The sequence below is a fragment of the Ursus arctos genome, unplaced genomic scaffold, assembly GCF_023065955.2.
Source record: "Ursus arctos isolate Adak ecotype North America unplaced genomic scaffold, UrsArc2.0 scaffold_6, whole genome shotgun sequence".
In the NCBI taxonomy this organism is placed as follows: Eukaryota; Metazoa; Chordata; class Mammalia; order Carnivora; family Ursidae; genus Ursus; species Ursus arctos.
Window position 1 is genome coordinate 54,410,529 of NW_026623078.1, and position 18,795 is coordinate 54,429,323.

At 35.7% G+C, this 18,795-nt stretch overlaps 1 protein-coding gene across 1 annotated transcript in view; it reads left to right on the top strand.

The window, feature by feature from the left end:
* The window catches only part of RIMS2 (regulating synaptic membrane exocytosis 2), a 626,259-nt gene that overhangs the window by 144,030 nt on the left and 463,434 nt on the right, over positions 1 to 18,795 (top strand). The window contains exons 7-8 of the mRNA XM_057307663.1: positions 973 to 1,005; positions 1,406 to 1,492. Of these exons, the coding sequence (XP_057163646.1) occupies positions 973 to 1,005; positions 1,406 to 1,492 (120 nt within the window). The remainder of the gene's footprint in view (positions 1 to 972; positions 1,006 to 1,405; positions 1,493 to 18,795) is intronic.

Consider the following 18,795-nt stretch of genomic DNA (forward strand, 5'->3'; position numbering starts at 1 on the left):
CAATTATATTTATCTATTGGGACACAAAAATGTATAAGGGTGTACCTTTTCCTTTATTGCTTATAGCATTATAAATAGGAACACACTGGAAAAGAAAATCAGTTTGATCTAAAAAGAATTTAATGCACAGTTTTAATATAATTTCCTTATGAAAGTCCTAGATTTTGGTGATCAGTTTTAGTTACTAATTCTTAGCCTTTCTTTGGGAAAGTAAAAGCTAATGAACTGATCATTGAGTCAGTCCTAGGTAAAGTGTGGGAAGCCAAATTTCAGAGGAATCCAGTACCCTTGGGTATGATCTTTCTCTGCCTTGTAAATATCCAGTGCTATTTCAGTGAAGCACTGAGTTGATTACAGTTTAAATGCATTTTTCATCTGTTATCTTATATGAATAATTTACTTTAGCTTATAAATGTTTAAAATTTAATATACATAGTTATTTTAGTAGTTATTTTTAGGTAGATTAGGTACATAACCCCCAATTCTTTTATCTGCTCCTTTAAGCAATAAATAAATTCATTTGTAAGCCTTTTAAAATACACTTATAAAACTATACATTTTATTTAAAATATTTATGCCTTCAATTTATATTAAGGAAGAATTTTAAAAAATAGAGAGGAAATTGATTTATCTTCAGTAAAACAAATGTAACTGTGTTTAATATGGTACTTTAAAATAAGTATTTTAAAAGCTTCAATATCAGTATTAATAAAAATGTGCAGAGAACTTGAGGACTAAATCATGGAATCATTAAAAGAGTAGTAGAGTTTTAATATCAGTCCTTTATTCAGAACAAGTGATTCAACTTCTCTTTTTTTGTGTCAGCTTAATTTAAATGTATGATTCCAAGTAGCAAAGCGCTAACCTTTTCTATGTAACAAACCTCATTTTTTATTTTTATACGACCACAAATTGTAGATAGAAAATTTTTCTTAGTACAGTGCACTCAGTTGTGCAAACTTATCTTTTTAGGGTCAAAGAAGAACACAAACCACAACCGACACAGTAAGTAAACGTATTAAGAGTGCAGTAGGCTTGATTTCTGTACCTTTGCCATATTCTGCTTTCTGCACCTGGGATGGTATTAGCTTACACTAATACTGGATAGGCTGCGGCTACTGTGTCTTCTGCTTTCTGACTCTCTGGCTTGTAAGAGAGCTGCCTGCAGCTTCTTACTTCATCCACATATTGACTGGATGTAGTTTTTTGCTGCCTGCTTGTAGACTGGTTAAGTGTTCAAACTTAATTTCCCTACATTCTGACTGCCTGGTGATAATTGGAGCTCACATTTCCATTGGCTGTAGCTTTTGTGCCTGTGTATTTTTATTATTATGGATAAGAAAACATTTGACCTACATTGTTGTTCATTTGGTTATTCAGTCACATTATTTGCTTATTTAAACAGGTGGTTTCCCTTTAGTGGGATCACTGAACTGGTAAATAACGTTCTTCAGCCCCAGCAAAAACAACAAAATGAAAAGGAGCCCCAGACGTAAGTAAGCTGATCTGTATAGACTAAATATTATCTCTGATAGCATAGCATACTGAAGAGTATGTATTAAAATGCTGCCCTTGGAATATTATTCCTCAGAAACAAAAATTGTTAGGTTATGAGTTTGATACTTTTATTTTTAATTATCATAGAAATCTAAAAAGAAAACAGGATAATTCATAAGGTAGTAAAAATGAAGAGAGGTAATTCTCCCCTCAGTTTCAGTATGGATAATGTAAACTGTATTTGTCCAGTAAAACATCTTTCTCCAATTATGCAATATATTCTAAAGTGTGTTTCTTTCAAAAAGAATTCAGAGGACATTGAGAAATATTACCCCCCCAATTCAGTCTTTGGTCAAATAGTTTTGGAAAGGTTTTTTTAGAAAAAGGTCAAGCAGTTTTCTTTATTGTAATACTTCTGAGTGTCTAAAAATGCTCCAAAGGGGTTAGAACATTCAATGTTTACTAAACATATTTGACCACTGTTTTCACCAAACATTTCATTAAGTTATCAACATAATTTGGGAAATGCAGCAATTTATTCTCACATTGATCTGAAGCATTAAAACAAGTCAATTCTATTTATTTTAGTTGTTAGTAGAACAGGAAACACTCTTTAAAAAATTGTTCACACATCTCTTTTTAGCCTTGTGCTAGTAATATTATTTATATTTTGAAGGGGAAGTAACTTTGAGAATGTGAGAAAGATTGTATATATTTAAATTCTAATCTCTCCATGATAACTGTCATCTCACGTCCAAGATGCTCTTACCGCTCAGCCTCCATGCTTTTTTCAAGTGGGAGCTCTGTTTATGGAGAAGATGGTTTGGTTGTAAGGATGGGCAGATCGAAAAGTGACATGAACTCCAGGAGAGGATGAGAAAGACTACTATGGGAGCCCTAAGATGAAATATTCTGAGAAACTTTCATGTTTGCCTTTAATGCAAACTAGGGGATAAACGTCTTTTTGTCTTGTTGTGGCTGAGGGTAATCTGCTCATTCATTTTATATTACCTTGTATGCATCTTATTTAAAATTTTGTTGGTGTTTTCGTTTCAACCAACCTAAAATTACGTTGTGGTACACTACTTCTAAAAGTGTAGAGTAGTCCCCTTCACCCCTACGTGCAGATATGTTCCAAGGCCCCCAGTGGATGTCTGAAACAGCCGACGGCACATAATCCCTATATTTACTGTTTTTTCCCCATACATATATACCTACGATAAAGTTTAATTTATACATGAGGCACAGTAAGAGATAAACAGTGACTGGTGGAGCAATGATAATATGCTCTAATAAAATTTATGTAAATGTGGATTCTCTCAAAAATCTTGTACAATACTCACTCTTCTTCTTGTGATGATGTGAGATGATTAAGTGCCTACATGATGAGATAAAGTGAGGGGAATGATACAGGTCCTGTGACATAGTGTTAGGCTACTGTTGACTTTCCGAGGGTATGGCAGGAGGATCCTATGCTCCAGACCCCAGTGGGTCATGGGTCACTGAAAGCACAGAGAGTGACACTGAAGATGAGGCTTGGGGGGTCTACGGTATATGTAGCTCTAAAATGGGAGCTGTTGCTGTATTTAATCTAGGTGAAGTCAAGACTTGTTTTGTCCTAGCTACTGTTTTATCTTTGGCATCTAACAGAATGCCTGATCTGTAGGAGGAACTCAGCAAACCTTTCTTCACAACTGATTTTACATGTTTTTTCCTTTGATGGTATAAGAATACTGTGCTACAAGGAATAGAAATGAATTTAGTAAACTCTTTTCTAATAAAAAATTGTGTTAAAATGGCGTACCATGTCATTATCTTGCTGATTTTCTCTAAGGCACTGAAATGTCATAAAATAGTAAAATTACTATCAAAATATAATTAGATGCAGGGGCGCCTGGGTGGCACAGCGGTTAAGCGCCTGCCTTCGGCTCAGGGCGTGATCCCGGTGATCTGGGATCGAGCCCCACATCAGGCTCTTCTGCTATGAGCCTGCTTCTTCCTCTCCCACTCCCCCTGCTTGTGTTCCCTCTCTCGCTGGCTGTCTCTATCTCTGCTGAATAAATAAATAAAATCTTTAAAAACAAACAAACAAACAAACAAACAAACAAACAAAAACAAAATATAGTTAGATGCAAATTTGCATCAGTATTAAATGACTTCAGTTACATATCTTATTTGTAAGTTTCAGAAAGTAATCAAGATTAAGTTATATTATTTAGCAGATTACAATGGGCATTAATAAAATAGATACTTTGTTAGTAACTTTAAAAAGTGATGTCTAATTATTGAAATAAAGTGACATTTGATTGGCATAAACAAAGATCAAGGCAAACTTGAAAAGAAATAGCTTTACTTCAATAATAAATATAATTCAGTTTGTTTTGATTTTTGGATAGGAAGATGGTAGGAGAAAAGACTAGTACTTTTGGATGTTTTAAACATTAATTCTTGTTTAATAGGTACTATTTCCATTAAAATATCTTGGGCAGCTCATTCTTGTTGTTAATCTGTGATTTATGCAGTTTTAAAAATTCAGAATTAGGGGTGCCTGGGTGGCTCAGTTGGTTGAGTGTCCAACTCTTTATTTCAGCTAAGGTCTTGATCTCAGAGTCATGAATTCAAGCCCCACATTGGGCTCCACAGTGGGGATGGAGCCTACTTTAAAAAAAAAATTGAGAATTAATAGATTCTGTCAATAGTTAGCTTTTTCATCTTATATTCCTGTTATGCTGCAGATTTTTGGTATATAATTTTCCAGAAGCTTTCCTTTTATCTTTTCTGATCCCAAAACCAGGATACTTGTGAATCTTCTCTTTTAATTCGTCTTTCCGTATTCTAAGACTTCTTTCTGAGTCATCTGATTTTTTTCTCTCTTTGACTACCATTCGAATGGGATAACTTCCTATCTGCCTATTTTCTGTTCATTCATCTATAAAATTATTTCTAAGAACTGAATTCCAGGTATTCATTTAATATATAAAAAATAGGACTTATGTTTCTTCATACTCCATGTAGATATTTTCATAGTAGAATAACTAAGTATTCTATCAGATAGTAGTAAAAGTCTAGTATTTCCTGAACAGTAATTTCATTTTAATGAATTTATATAAATCCCATTTTGTGGCTATTCAAAGCTATAATAATGTAAGTTTCTTGAGTCTTTTTTGGAGTTTGTTTATTTCATAGTTCTTTAATATAACAGGAAGGTTTACTAATTTTGATATTGGTAATTCATGGGAAACTGTAGGTATAAGTAGAACAGCGTGTCCAACTTTGATTTTCCGTAAGTTTTAAGGCATAGAAAATCAATTGAGACATCTGTGTCCGTTGTCAGCTCATTTTAACCTTTGCAGAAATTCCTTAATATACAAATTAAATAATTTTAAGTTTGCTCTTTTCCTTCCTTCCTTCCTTCCTTCCTTCCTTCCTTCCTTCCTTCCTTCCTTCCTTTTTCTTTTTTTTATACTTTTTTTTTTGCTTCAGCATCAAAATGAGGGAAAGTTTCTCTAAAGGCAATATAATACAGGTTATATGTATAGTGTAGAACAAGTCCCTGGGTAATTAAGGATGGGCGTACTAGGAAAAAAACTGTTAAATTCTTTGTAATGCAACTGTTAATTTAACTTTGTATCCCAATATCTAACATAATATCAAAGGTAAGTTAGAAAGTTTTAAAATACAGATTAATTAAACCAATAATTGGGTTAGTTTGTTTTGAATTTTCATGTAATGACAGTTTTATTCATGTTGGGACATAATAAAAATTACACTTTTGAAATACTAGGAAAATCTAAAATTTTAATCATTAGAATCAAATGGCCACTTAATACAGTAGTCCTCTTTGATTATGAGGTCTTTTCACAGGAAAAAATGCTAAGAGAAAGAGTGTTTTTTAAGCAGAGAGAACATCATTTGTGAAAGTTTTTTTTTTTTGTTTTTTTTTTTTTGTTTTTGTTTTTGTTTTTTTTTTTTTCATTTGTGAAAGTTTTTAAGTAGCAAAGGGTTTGTGGTACAAGATGCAGTATGGCAGGAGATGAGATTCCAGAGGTAGGACTCAGATAGGGCAGTGTTTATACAGAGAGTGAGTCTGAGTCTCAGTATGAAAGGATCTGAGTCTCGGTAAAAAAGGAATATAATTGGAAACTTTCAAACATGGAATTGACGTGATTTAATTTATGTGTAAAGATTAATCTGGCTGCTCTCTGAGTAGACTGAGTGAGAATAGAAATGGGTAGAGCAATGAGGAGGCTTTTATGAAAGACTATGCTAGAGATGATGATGACTTGGACCGGGTTGATTAGAGTGAAGATGGAGGGGAGTGGATTGGGGATATATTTGGAGATTGAAATGGCAGGATTTTTTTTAGTGTAGTAGATATGGAGGAAGTTAGTAAGGAACAAAAAAGAGCCAAAGATGACTGCCAGATTTCTGGTCGGAAGAACTAATTTGGTTGTGATGCCATTAACTCTGATCGAGAAGGGGAAAGGATGAATGGGTTAGGACTAGTAACTAAAATATAAGTTTTAAACTTTTTACGTTTCGGATGTTATAAATTAGCCAACTTTGTAGGAGAGATATGGATTGGCGAGAGTTATAACTTTTGGTGTTAGAGCTAGATGAATAGATAAGATAACTTAGAGAGTGTGTGAGGAAGAGCAGATAAGAAGGTCCATGATTGAGCCCTGAAGAATTCTAATGGTGCACAAGGTGTAGGAATCCAGAGATAAAAGGACTATGGTTCCTGCTCTCACAAATATTTCACATTCAGAAAAAGACATGCTGATGAACAATGAAAAACAATATTGTAGAGATTTTCTGTTTCCTCTTTGACATGTAAAGAGTTTGGAAGTTGTTACTCTCATCCTCGCAGGAAGAAAAGGCTGACCAAGTGGAAAATCAGCAACTCTTCTAAGATTTATCACATAATTGTAATCACAGGACAGATCAATGCCCTGACAACTAGAGGGAGAGGTGAAGAAAGAGAACCACAGCTTAACTGGAACAGAAACTATTGGAGCTAGGATCTGGTAGGAAAACTTAACTATAATTGATGAACTCAGACTGAAGGCTGAGTGTGGACTGACTTGAGTTAAAAATTTGTGGGAGCCCAGCCTTAGGGGATCAACCTTCCCAACCTCCCTGGTTTTGTGAGTTTAACCTCTAGGAATGTCACCAGGCTCTCAACGTGAAGGTCAGTGAAAAATTCTCTCGCACTTCTAGCAGGGGAAGGGTAAAAGAATATATTTTTTTTCAATAAATTGAAATAAATATTCAAAATGGTTGAAATACTCCCAGAGCTTTTTGTTCTCAAGGGAAACTACTTTACCTCAACATGAGAGAAGGGAAATAACCAACTGCAGTCCCCCCTCGCCTTCCCATCTCACTGAAAGGGGAAAAGAAGCTTGGGGTTGCCGCATCAGAGGAAGAGAATGGAGAGAATGGAAAATGGAGAACTTATTAACTACCTAAGACCGGTCACTTTTGCTCACAGCTCATTCCCCAAACCTGTCACAGGGCTCTTAACTGCAAGGAAGTCTAGAAAGTCTTTCCATGTGATCATGAAGAGAGCTGACTCTAATATAATGAGTAGTAGTACATCTACTGCTGTTAGGTTACGTTTGATTTTCATTTATTGCAATGAGATGGAAATTTCAGGATGCCAAAAGATAAAGATTTGCTGCTAAAGCAACGATAACTACCATTTTAGTCGCCACTCCTGGTACTGTTGATTCTGTTGAAACTGCTGTAATGACTTGGGATCAAGGTCAAATTTTGTTAGGGTTAATAACATGAAGAAAATTCCAATACAGAAATACTCCAGAAGGAAGGAACTTTCCTGTGTGTAGTGTTTCCAGGAACATCTATTAAATTTTGTCAGTGAGATTGTAGGGAGAGTTTTGCATTTTCTTAGGTGGCAGTGAAAGGCTAACGGACATTACAAATGTGATCATGAAAATACATGAAAGCATATGAGAAACCTTCAGCTGATCGTTAGAGTACCAAAGCATAAGAATAAGATAAACAGGAAACAGAACGATCTTAAAAAGAACGAGTAGAGATATCAGAAAATCATTCTTCCCTTCTTGGATGGAAGCTGTTGATTTTGATTAGTCATCTACCTGATCCAAGAGTCATTGGTTAGCCATTTCAGTCCGAAGATCTTTTGCTTCTGGAGGAATCTTAAGATCCTCCTATTTAAGATCCCCTGATGGAGCAGATTTCCAACAGTCCAGGCAAAATTATTTATGTCTTTTTAGGTGCAAAACATGAATCCAGGGATCCACATTTTGAGGCTTTTACTGAAGTGCTAGTTGTTAACAGGGCTTGTTACAGTCTTTTCCTTCAAAACTCTGGGACATCTTTTCTCTCCTGTCTCTTCCAGAAGACTGAATGTCTAAGTTTCAGGTCATAGAGGGTACCTTAGAAGAATGTTTTGGAGACTGCTTATAACTGTTGATGATAAGAATGAGTGTATCACTTGATTCTTTTGCAGTACTTAATCATGTTAACTTGGAATAGAGCTGAGTCTAGGGTCAGAGGTGAAATTTCTAAATGCACAGGCAGCCTGTTATGAAGTCATAAGGGAGAGCTGGTGGACCTCAAAAAGGGTTGATTTTTCATGTTTTGAAGGCAAATGGCAATGGAAATCGAAAGTTCCTTGAGAATATTGTTGATTTGATTTTACTTTAAAAATTCCAACTGGGGGGTGCCTGGGTGGCTCAGTCGGTTAAGTGTCTGCCTTCTGCCCAGGTCATGATCCCAGGATCCTGGGATTGAGTCCCCCGTCGGCGGGCTCCCTGCTCAGCGGGAGCCTGCTTCTCCCTCTCCCTCTGCTCCTCCCCCATGCTCAAGTGCGCGCGCTCTCTCTCTCTCAAATAAATATCTTTAAAAAACATAAAAATTCCAACTGGGGAGCAACTGGGTGGCTCGGTTAGTTAAGCGTCCGACTCTTGATTTTGGCTCAGGTCATGATCTCAGTGCTGTGAGATTGAGCCTGCCTCGCACTCCGCACTGGTCATAGAGCCTGCTTTATTCTCGTACTCCCATCCAGGGAAGATTACTTCCCAGCCCAAAGGGTAACCTTATCCTTTTATCTGGCACCACAGATTATTTATATATATATAATATATTTATATTTTATACAAACGGAGTCACGTAGTATGTATTCTATTGGGTCTGTATTATTTTGTTCAACACATTTGTGAGATTCACCTAAACGATCGCATGTTGTTGTATTTCATTCATTCTTCTGACTTTATGGTGCTCTAGTACCTGAATATACTACAATTTCTTTGTCTGTTTTACTACTGATATGCATTTGGGGTTTTCCCAGTTTTTGGTTATTATGAATAGTGCTTCTATAAATATTCTGATTCCATTGTGTTTTTTTTTTTTTCCTGTTACTCTGGAGGAGAATTTTGTAGTTATTTGTGAAAATGAAGTACTTAAGCTATTTTTAAAATATTTTCAAATAATAAAGCTAATCATTATGTCAGAGTCATTAGTCTAGTTTCCCATTTATTTATTTGGTACTGTTTCTTGAGTATGCCCTACTGTTTGATGTTTTGGTGGCTCTGCATCTGGCCAAGAAAGGGAGAAAAGGCATTCCAGGCAGAGGAACCGCATATAGGATGATATGATCTGATTTGCACTTTATAATAAACATTAGAGTTATAATAGTCACTTAGGGAGCTTTGTAGAAGTTCAGATGAGAGGTCTGCCAAGGGTCTGGGATGGCCAGCTATGTGGCATATGTTTGTTCTTTTATCATAAAAGGACACTAATTCTTTCTCTTAGCTGATTAGTGATACAGTAGCTTTTATACTTCTTTTTTTAAGCCTCCGTCCATTAAAGAAATCTATTTTGAGCTATAACCTGGTGTGTATATATATATATATATATATATATATATATATATATATATATATACACTACATACAAATGTTAATATATAATAGAAACAAGATTTGCATGAAATGCTTACTCGCAGTCTTTCCAATGCTCTGATATATTTTATTAAAAAATTATGAGTCTTGGACAGCTAAATTGATTGGTGCTTAGTGTTGGGTTGCACTCTGCAGTTTGAAAAGCACTCTAAAAAAAAAGTGTGTGACTACATTTAGTGATATTGTTCCAAAACTGCATGCCATGAACTTGTAGAAAGCACTACTTCAGATTCATTCTCTGGTGAAAATCAGTGTTAAAATGATATTTATTTTAATGCTTCAGTTTTGTTAATAATCAAGTCCTACTTTAAGGTTAGAGTGTCACAGATTTGGACTGTTAAAGAAAAAGCTTTATAAATATCATTTCAATTTAAACCTTAGAATAATAATCATAGTTAAGAAGAGTGAGAATACAGAAATATAGTTTAGTATTTGATTAATCTGATACATAATTTTAGTTCCTTCAAAGATAAAAAGGATAGACACTCAGACAATACTAAAACATTGTACTGTAGGTAATGTAGAACATGGGGAACAGATGCTACTTCTATAAGGAAAAGAGTCAACCAAGTTCAAGTCCAGACATAAAGAACACATAAAGGAGAGGAGAGAATGGGGAAACTTTGAGCTAGGTTGTCTTCATATGTTATCTCAATTATCACAGTACTCTGATGTCTATGTTAAAATCCCACCTGACAGATGAAGACTAAACTAAGTAACTTTCCAGCAGTCTCATACAGCTAATAGGAAGTGAAATCAGGACTTAGACCGTGTTTAAAGAAAAATCTTTATATTTTCCTGCCGTAGATTTCCTTGAAATACTGAATTTTTCTTGCTTATTTAAAATACCTCAACTCAATTTTAAATAAGGTGCAAATAATAACGTAGTATGTGTCACCGGCACAGTGCTGGGCGAAAGGTGAATGGTCCTAGACAGATAATATACATAAGAATAATTACAGTGTGATATATTGTTTAGAAGTGTAACCTAAGAGTCAGTGAGTGACTCTGCCAGTTGGTGGGGATCAGACAGGGTTGCTGAAATCTGAAAGAAGAAACTAAATTATATTCTAGTGGGTGGAACAGCCTCTGCAACGATGTGAAAGAGCATGATATGCTTGGGGAACTGTAGGGGGACATTATTGTTCTAGTGTAAATGTCAGAGTTAGTATTCAGATATCTTGGTTGCCAGCATGGTAAGTAGCATTGTGCTACTGGATCATGAAGTAGTTCAAGGTTTATCGTTATCTACATCAATCTGAGATTAAGTGAGTAACCTAGCACAAATTGCAAAAAATGTAAATAATGCAATCAGAGTTTTCTTTTTTCTTTTATTATTATTTTTTAGATGACGAGCAAATAGTATTTTACCCAGGAGCAGTGCATAAAAGTGTTTTACTTCCTAATGTCTTTTTCAAAGAAGTACTTTATTTTGGTTAAGCAGAAAGAACGTGAAGGTTGGATATCTGTAATGGCCTTAAAGTGTTTCTTCTATTTATCTTTTTTTTCTCCCCAGAATTGAATTTGTTGAATACTTTTCTTTAAGAAACAAATTTCAGGGAAGCAATATACTTTCCTCTCATCACCAGAGAGGGGTATCTACATATTCAAGATGAATCATTTCCTATTGTCAATAATAAGCTATGAGTGTACTTTTACTTATTTTGAATCGCAGTTTCTAACATCAAGATGATTTCATCTTGTGAATGAAATAATCATTTCAGTTCAAAGGTTCTATATCTGGTGATTATATAAATTTTTTTTTTTTTTTTTTTGTTATTGTTGTTAAGAAGTAGACCTGAATTTCAGTGCCTTTTGGATATTGGTCATGGTGGCATCATGAAACACAGAAACAAAGTTATTTATATTAAAGATACATATTAAAGATAAAGAATTAATATTAGCTAAAGAACTTCATGTAAATGTTAGTATAAAGAGTGTTTCAGCTTGGGCTTTGTGTGTGTGTGTGTGTGTGTGTGTGTGTGCGCGTGTGTGCAATAGTTACAAATTGTTTTGGAGAAGTATTTTTAGCCTACAGAGAGTGAGCCAAATATCTGATTTATTTGAGATAGTTTTATAATATTTCTCAGCTTTCTCTTACTGATTTCTGTAACTTGTGATGTGGCAAACTAGGTTGGATATCAGACAGTATGGGAAATGATTCTTAGCAAGGAAGTCAGGATATTCTCCCCCAAGCTGCCTCTCCCGCTTCTACTCTATTTCTCTCCCCTTTCTTTTCTCGTACGTACTTTATGCCAAGACAATGCTTTCAACTTCCTGAGTTCTCCATCTGTTTTTATGCTTTGCATAGTTCAGGTTGAATCATTCTTCATTTTCTGCCGATCACAATTTTGCATATCCTTCAAGTCCAGGATGTGCAGGATATTTAAAAACTAAAACTTCTGTGAAGTCATTGAAATCTTCTATGAAGTCATGCCAACACCATTCACAGTTAGTGGCTCTTTTCTTTGTGCTCCAGTACCATTTTTCTTATATATTTATTTAGTATATGTTTCATTTTATCTTGTATCATATAGGTTATATTCAACTCATGTCTATACTTGTTCATATATGTCTATCTTACTGAAGACAGGATTGGTTCATACTCAACTTTATATTTTTGCTCCATCACTTGTGAAACAGTGCACACATAGTACACATTTGTTTATTCACTATTAATTCAAACATCTGGTAAATGTTTATTGAGAACTTGGCTATGGGGCATGCATCATGCCTATCGGTGGGATAAAATGGACAGCAGAAACAGACAAAACAATCCTCATGGATTATATTTTCTAATTAGAAAGATAGGCATTGATCAAATAATCATATATACAGATAAAAGGAGGAATGTGGAAATGCAGTATACTATAGTACTTGGAATAGTTAATGGAAGGATTTGACATAGAGATGCTAAGGAATACCTTCCCAATGAAGCGATGTTGAAGTGCAGTGAAAATAATGAGTTATGGAAGGGAAGAGTACAAAGTATCATGGTTACAATGGCTTCATGAAATTGTTGGGGAACTTGCTTTTACTTTTCTTCTGAAACAACATATAAAACATGAGAGTATCTCATAGAGATCTTTAATCTATTTTTTATATGGATGCTTTGACAGGTTGGTGAATCCTATAGACCCCATCTCAAAATAATGTTTTTAAATGCATAGGATATAATGCAAGCAAAATATAAATAGGGAGCCAATTAAATTGAAAAATGGGTCTGTCTATAGACTCCTTGGGGGTGTATTATGAGTTAAAATGAAAAAACTTGAGTTAAATAATTCACCTGTAAAGCCAAATAGGTGGCTACTGTTTTTTGAAGATTGGCAATAAAGGACTCATCATGTTAGTAGAGGGGGAAGATGCAACAATGTAAAGATGTCATGTCTCTTGAAACTAGTCTATAAATGCAAAGCAATTTTAGTAGAAATTCTACCAAGATTTTCAAGAGAATGGAATAAAAGGATTAAAACACTTAAATGGAAGAAAAACATTTATACATAGGAAGACAATTTTCGAAAAGAAGAGCAGAGAGGAGGATTCATTTTGCCAGATATCAAAATGAGTTATAAAACCCAAGTAATATATATTTGGGAATATGTGGCGATCCTTTAAAAATTTTTTTTCCATGAGATTATCCTTCTAGGAAAAGGAAATTGCTTTATTTTGAATTGTTGCAACATATTTTATTATGAAAAGCCCAGGATTTCTTTAGTTTGAGTTACAAAGTACTGCTTGGCAAAGACACATTCCCCTGAAAGGACCTCAAACAAACAAACAAACCTGTACCTATAGAGATTAACTGGCCCAAACCTGTGAAAGGGGAGTTAAAGACATTCAGCATCAGTATGGAAATTCCTGGTGATGTGACCTCGTGACGGCTACTGTTGGAAGTTGTAATAAGCAAACTTTTTAAAGATTACTTCAGCAGCGCCTGGGTGGCTCAGTAGGTTAATTGTCCAACTCTTGGTTTTGGCTTAGGTCCTGATCTCAGGGTCATGAGATCAAGCCGCATATTGGACTCTGTGCTTAGCGTGGAGTCTGCTTAAGACTCTCTCCCTTTCTCACTGCTCCTCCCCGCATGCTTTCTCTCTCTTTCTCAAATAAATAAATCTTTTTTAAAAAAGATTACTTTAAAGAAGGGGTAATGTAAATGGTTAGCTTGTAAAGATCATGAAAACATACCTATGAGATGAGTGAGAAAACAACAGCAACAAAAACATGTGGCTGGGTATAAAATTATCAGAAATAGCAGGATTTCCAGGAACTAGTGGATTGAAAAAGTTCAATTTTTCAAATAACTCAGGAAGTGAAGAAAATTTGCTTTGGAAAACACCGAGTTCATTGAGCTGCTTTAGTGATGACGGAGACATTGATGCAGAAAATACACATGAAAATTTGGATAAAATAGGGGCACTTGGCTGGCTCAGTCAGTATAGCATGTGACTCTAGATCTCAGGGTTGTAAGTTCAAGCCCCACATTGGTTGTCGAGATCCCTTAAAAATAAAATCTTTAAAAAATTTTGCATAAAATAGCTTTATGAAATAAGAAGATGGAAAAAAGCAGTATTTCTAAATTGATATCTTATTGTGTATGTCTTTTAAATATTTATTTGTAACAAAAGTTTTAAATTAAAGTATGTCTTTGACATACATATACTATGTATATCCAGGATCTGCAAAATGTGGCCTGTGGGTCAAACCTGCTTGCTCTGCTGCCTGTTTCTGTAAATAAAGTTTCATTGGAACACAGTCACGCTTACATTTTCATATTAGCTATGAATACTTCCACATCTTAAGGGCAGAGTTGAGTAGTTGTGACAAAGTTGAATAGTTGAGGCCCTATGGCCCACAAGACCTAAAATATCCACTGCCTGGCTCTTTAAAGAAAAAGTTTACTGACCTCTGATTTATATCATTGGAAAATTATATATTCAAATTTACATATTTAAGATCTTTTAGACCTTTCATTATATTTGGAGCTTGGTTCTGACAGTATTGTTCTGGAGTAGGAACAAACACAAAAACCAAGGAAATAAAATACAGAGTCTGTAAATAGACCTATGCACATGTGGGAACTTAGTATCTGATAGATTGCCATTACGAATAAGTTGAAGAAAGGATGGACTATTTAATGGTGCTGGGAAAATGCAATCTCTATATGGAGAAGATTGAAATTAAATTCTTGCATCACATCACATATAAAAATAAACTTCAGATCGATTAAAAGCCTAACTGTGAGAGACAAAATTATAAAGCTATTAGAAGAAACTGTAGAATTTTTTGGTGACTGACTTAGGGATAAGTAAGAATTTTTTATAGCCAGCCGCTGAAACCACAAACCATGAAGGGAGAAATTGATGTATTTGACTACATCAAAATTAAAGATTTCTGTTAAACAAAGGACACCATGTACAAAATTAACAATCAGTTGTCAGACTAGGATATTTGTTTTGCTTAACTTATAAATGAGTAACATATAAGCTATATAGGATACTACTGCAAATCAGCAAGGAAAATACAGGAAATCCAACAGAGTATTGGTAAAGGATGGAGTGAATAGGCAATTCATAAGAGGGGCAGTCCCATGGGCTGAACTTCATTAGAAGTCAGACAAACATGAACTGGGAAAAAAATCCCCACAAAAACACATCAATTCATATCTATTAAAGCTGCAAAAATTTTGTAAGTTAAGTAATATCACACATTGGCACAGACAAGAAAAAACTGGAACCTTTATACCTTTCTTGCAGGGATGCTAACTGGGTTAAGCCACTTGGGAAAGCAGTTTAGAAATATTTAGTGAACTTGAGGATGTATACTATATATACCCCAGAGAAAACCATACAGGCTTACCTTAGAGATATTGTGCGTTCAGTTCAGACCACTGCAATAAAGTGAATGTGGAAATATAGTGGGTCAAATGAAGTTTTTGGTTTCCAAGTGCATATAAAAGTTATGTGTGCGCCATACTGTAGTCTATAGTGTGCAGCAGCATTCTGTCTTAAAAAAAATGTGTATATCTTAATTAAAAATACTTTATTGTTAGGAGTGCCTGGGTGGCTCAGTCGGTTAAGCATCTGTCTTCAGCTCAGGGTCCTGGGATCTGCTTGTCCCTCTGCCTTTCCCCTCTGCTCATGCTCTCTCTCTCATGCGCTCTCTCTCAAATAAATAAAATCTAAAAAAAAGACTTTACTGCTAAAAAATGCTATATCGTTGCTGATTATGATCACCATAATATGATAATAATGAAAAAGTTTGAAATATTGTGAGAACTACCAAAATGACACGAAACATGGAGTGAACAAAGGCTGTTGGAGAAATGGGGCTGAGAGACTTGCTTGATGCAGGGTTGCCACAAACCTCCAACTTGTAAAATAGGCAGTGTCTGCAAAGTACTAATAAAGCGAAGCACAATAAAATGAGGTGTGCCTGTGTATGGGTTTATAAGTTTATCATTATAGAAATATGTATAATAATGAATTATAAAAGACCAACTTAAAAAAAATAAATTGAATAAAATGTGATATATGTAAACAGAACGTTATACATCCATTAAAATGCAAAATGCAAAACCCAAAGCGGTTAAAAGCATGGCTTCTGGAGCAGCACTGAATTTGGATCTGGTTTTAACGGCTTACCATCTGTGTGACCATGAGCAAAATAGTTTCTCTGAAGGATAGGAATAAAAATAGAAATAATAATAGCACCTGTCTATCTACCTGATATACCATAAACACTGTATGCATTAGCTATAGTTTATCTATGTAGATTTAAATATAAAAAAGTAAAGTGGAATGGCCAATATGACAAGCAGAAATAAGTAAATGGCACAATGCCATTTATGTAAATTGACAAGACTGGTTACCCGATGGAAGAGAAATCACATTGGGGAAGGGAAAGTAATTAAAATAGGAGCCAAGTATGGATATGTGCTACCAAGCTTATGATCAATTCTGTTCTGGATACCTAAGGTTAAAAAAAAGTGAAAGAAAAAGAAGTGTGCATTGCAATCCGTTTCAGGTGGAGGCAAGAGCATGTATAAAGTGCAAAGACCAGTAATGTGAGCCATGGTGATGAATCTAAAGGATGAAAGAAAGCCAGAATGGCATTAACAGAATGAGGGTAAAGAAACAGTGCAAAACATGAGGTTGAAGAGGGAATGTATGCCAGAACATTCAGGGCTTTGTAGGTCTTCATATGAAGCGTTTTCTTTTTATTTAAGAGCAGTCAGAAGCCAGTAAAGTATTTTAAACAGTGTCTTTTAGGAAAGCTGAGTTTTCCTGTAATGTGCAGTAATAGATTGAGAGAGAGAAGTGTGGGAGTGAGTAGCCTTGCTAGGAGACCAGATGGGCATGGGTGGTAACAAGGCCTGTGGTATTCATGGGGGATGTAGAGACAAGTGGAAGGACTCAGGACACATGTAGGAAGTAAAACTGAAAGGACTTAGTGATAAATAAATTATGCATGTGAGGGAGAGAGAGAGTTCCAGAACAATTCTGGACTTCAGGCCGTATAATTGAATGGTAGCACCATTTATTGAAATAGGGAATGCTTGGAAGGGAATCTGGTTCATGTAGGAAAATTATGATTTCAGTTTTATACGTATTGAATTTCAGGTGGCATTGAGATTTCCAAATAGAGATGTCGAGTAGGCAATTGAATTTTAAAGCTCAGAGGAGATCTGAGCTGGACATTTACATTTATAAGTAATTTATAGGTAGATGGAAACTGAAGCCTTGGATATAGGATAAGACTGCCTAAGAAGACACTATAGAATGAAAAGAGAATAGGGCCTGTGTCTTGACCTTTGAAGGAGAAGGAAAATAAAAGGTCCACAGATACAGGAAAATGAGGAGAGCATTGTGACAGCCAAGGGGGGCAGTGAACATAGTGGAACATAACTTCAAATATTGCTGAGAACTCAGTAAGATAAAGAGTAAAAATTTTGTTCACTGATTTTAGGTACAGGGAGACCATTGATGAACTTTGTGAGAATTAGTAAGTAGAATGGGAACTAGATTAGATGGGTTGAAGAATGGGGTGAGGAAGCAGGGATAGAATTCGCTTATTTATAAATGGGAAGGGGAGATATGCTCTTCTCGTCAAGGAATCTGAATCTGCCTGTACACCATTACTTCTTCTCCTTTTAAAGATTTTATTTATTCATTTGAAAGAGAGAGAGAGAGCAGGAGGGAGAGGGAGAGAGAATCTGAAGCAACTCTGCACTGAGTGCAGAATCTCATGTGGGGCTCGATCCACAACCGCGAGATCAGGACCTGAGCCGAAACCAAGAGTCAGACGCTCAACTGACTGAGCCACCCAGGCGCCCCTGTATACCACCACTTCCACGTATAGTAGTTTGTCACTGTATAGGACTTGAAGGATGCGTACACGAAATCTCTCTACATCTTCTCGTTACCTCAAACTATTGTCGTCGTGTCCTCCTTGGATTGCATCTTCTTGATCGCTTTTCTCCCCACAGCTGGGACCATTGGATCCCAGCCTGCAGCCTTACTGCTCCAGTCTCTGGGATTTCTGCAGTTCTCCATAAGAGAGTTTCCAACAGTTCTTTAAATAGTTCTTTGGGGTACATGATTCCTAACTTTGTGACTAATATGATGGGCCTTCTCCTCATGTGAGATGCGGCTTCCACTTCCCTTGAGACACTGTGTTTTACTACAGTTCACTTAAGTAGACTGCTTTTTTGCTTCCGTGCACCTTGGTAATTGGCCTACTATTCCAGTGCCTCTAGAACTGAAACAAAACCTTGCTGGTCCTAATATTCCTCTTCCCGCCTTCTTTTTCCTCCCTGCTGGGTTCAGCCATTTCCTGAGAGGAGTGTCGGAGTTCATCAGTGCATCAACGTGTATATGATAGAAATGTACAATATATCTCACACATGGGAAGATAATTCTTCTAAATGGTGCAGAGCTCATCCAATGGTCCACGTAAACTCATGCCTGCTCTGGTACACATTTTATGGGCTTAAACCTCCTGCAGTGGTGCTTGTTTTGTGTTAGCAGGGCTTCCCTTTTGGTGGGTGATAATCAGGGAAAAAACAGTGTATTATCTGAAGTTACATTAATCAAACTGGCATAGCTATTTAAGTGTACTGATATTAGGTGTGAAGAAGGAAGCATGTGTTTGTAATTGAGTAGATATAATGGCCTCACTCATAGAGTTCTATTTTTAATTAACCTACTGGCTTTAGGAGAGCACTTTGAAACTAACATTTTTTTATAGTCAAGGTTTTTGAGGTGTAATTTATTTACAGTAAAATTCACCCCTTTGAGGTATACACTTCAGTGAATTCTGAAAAAGCATACAGTTGTATGTCTCCTACCAT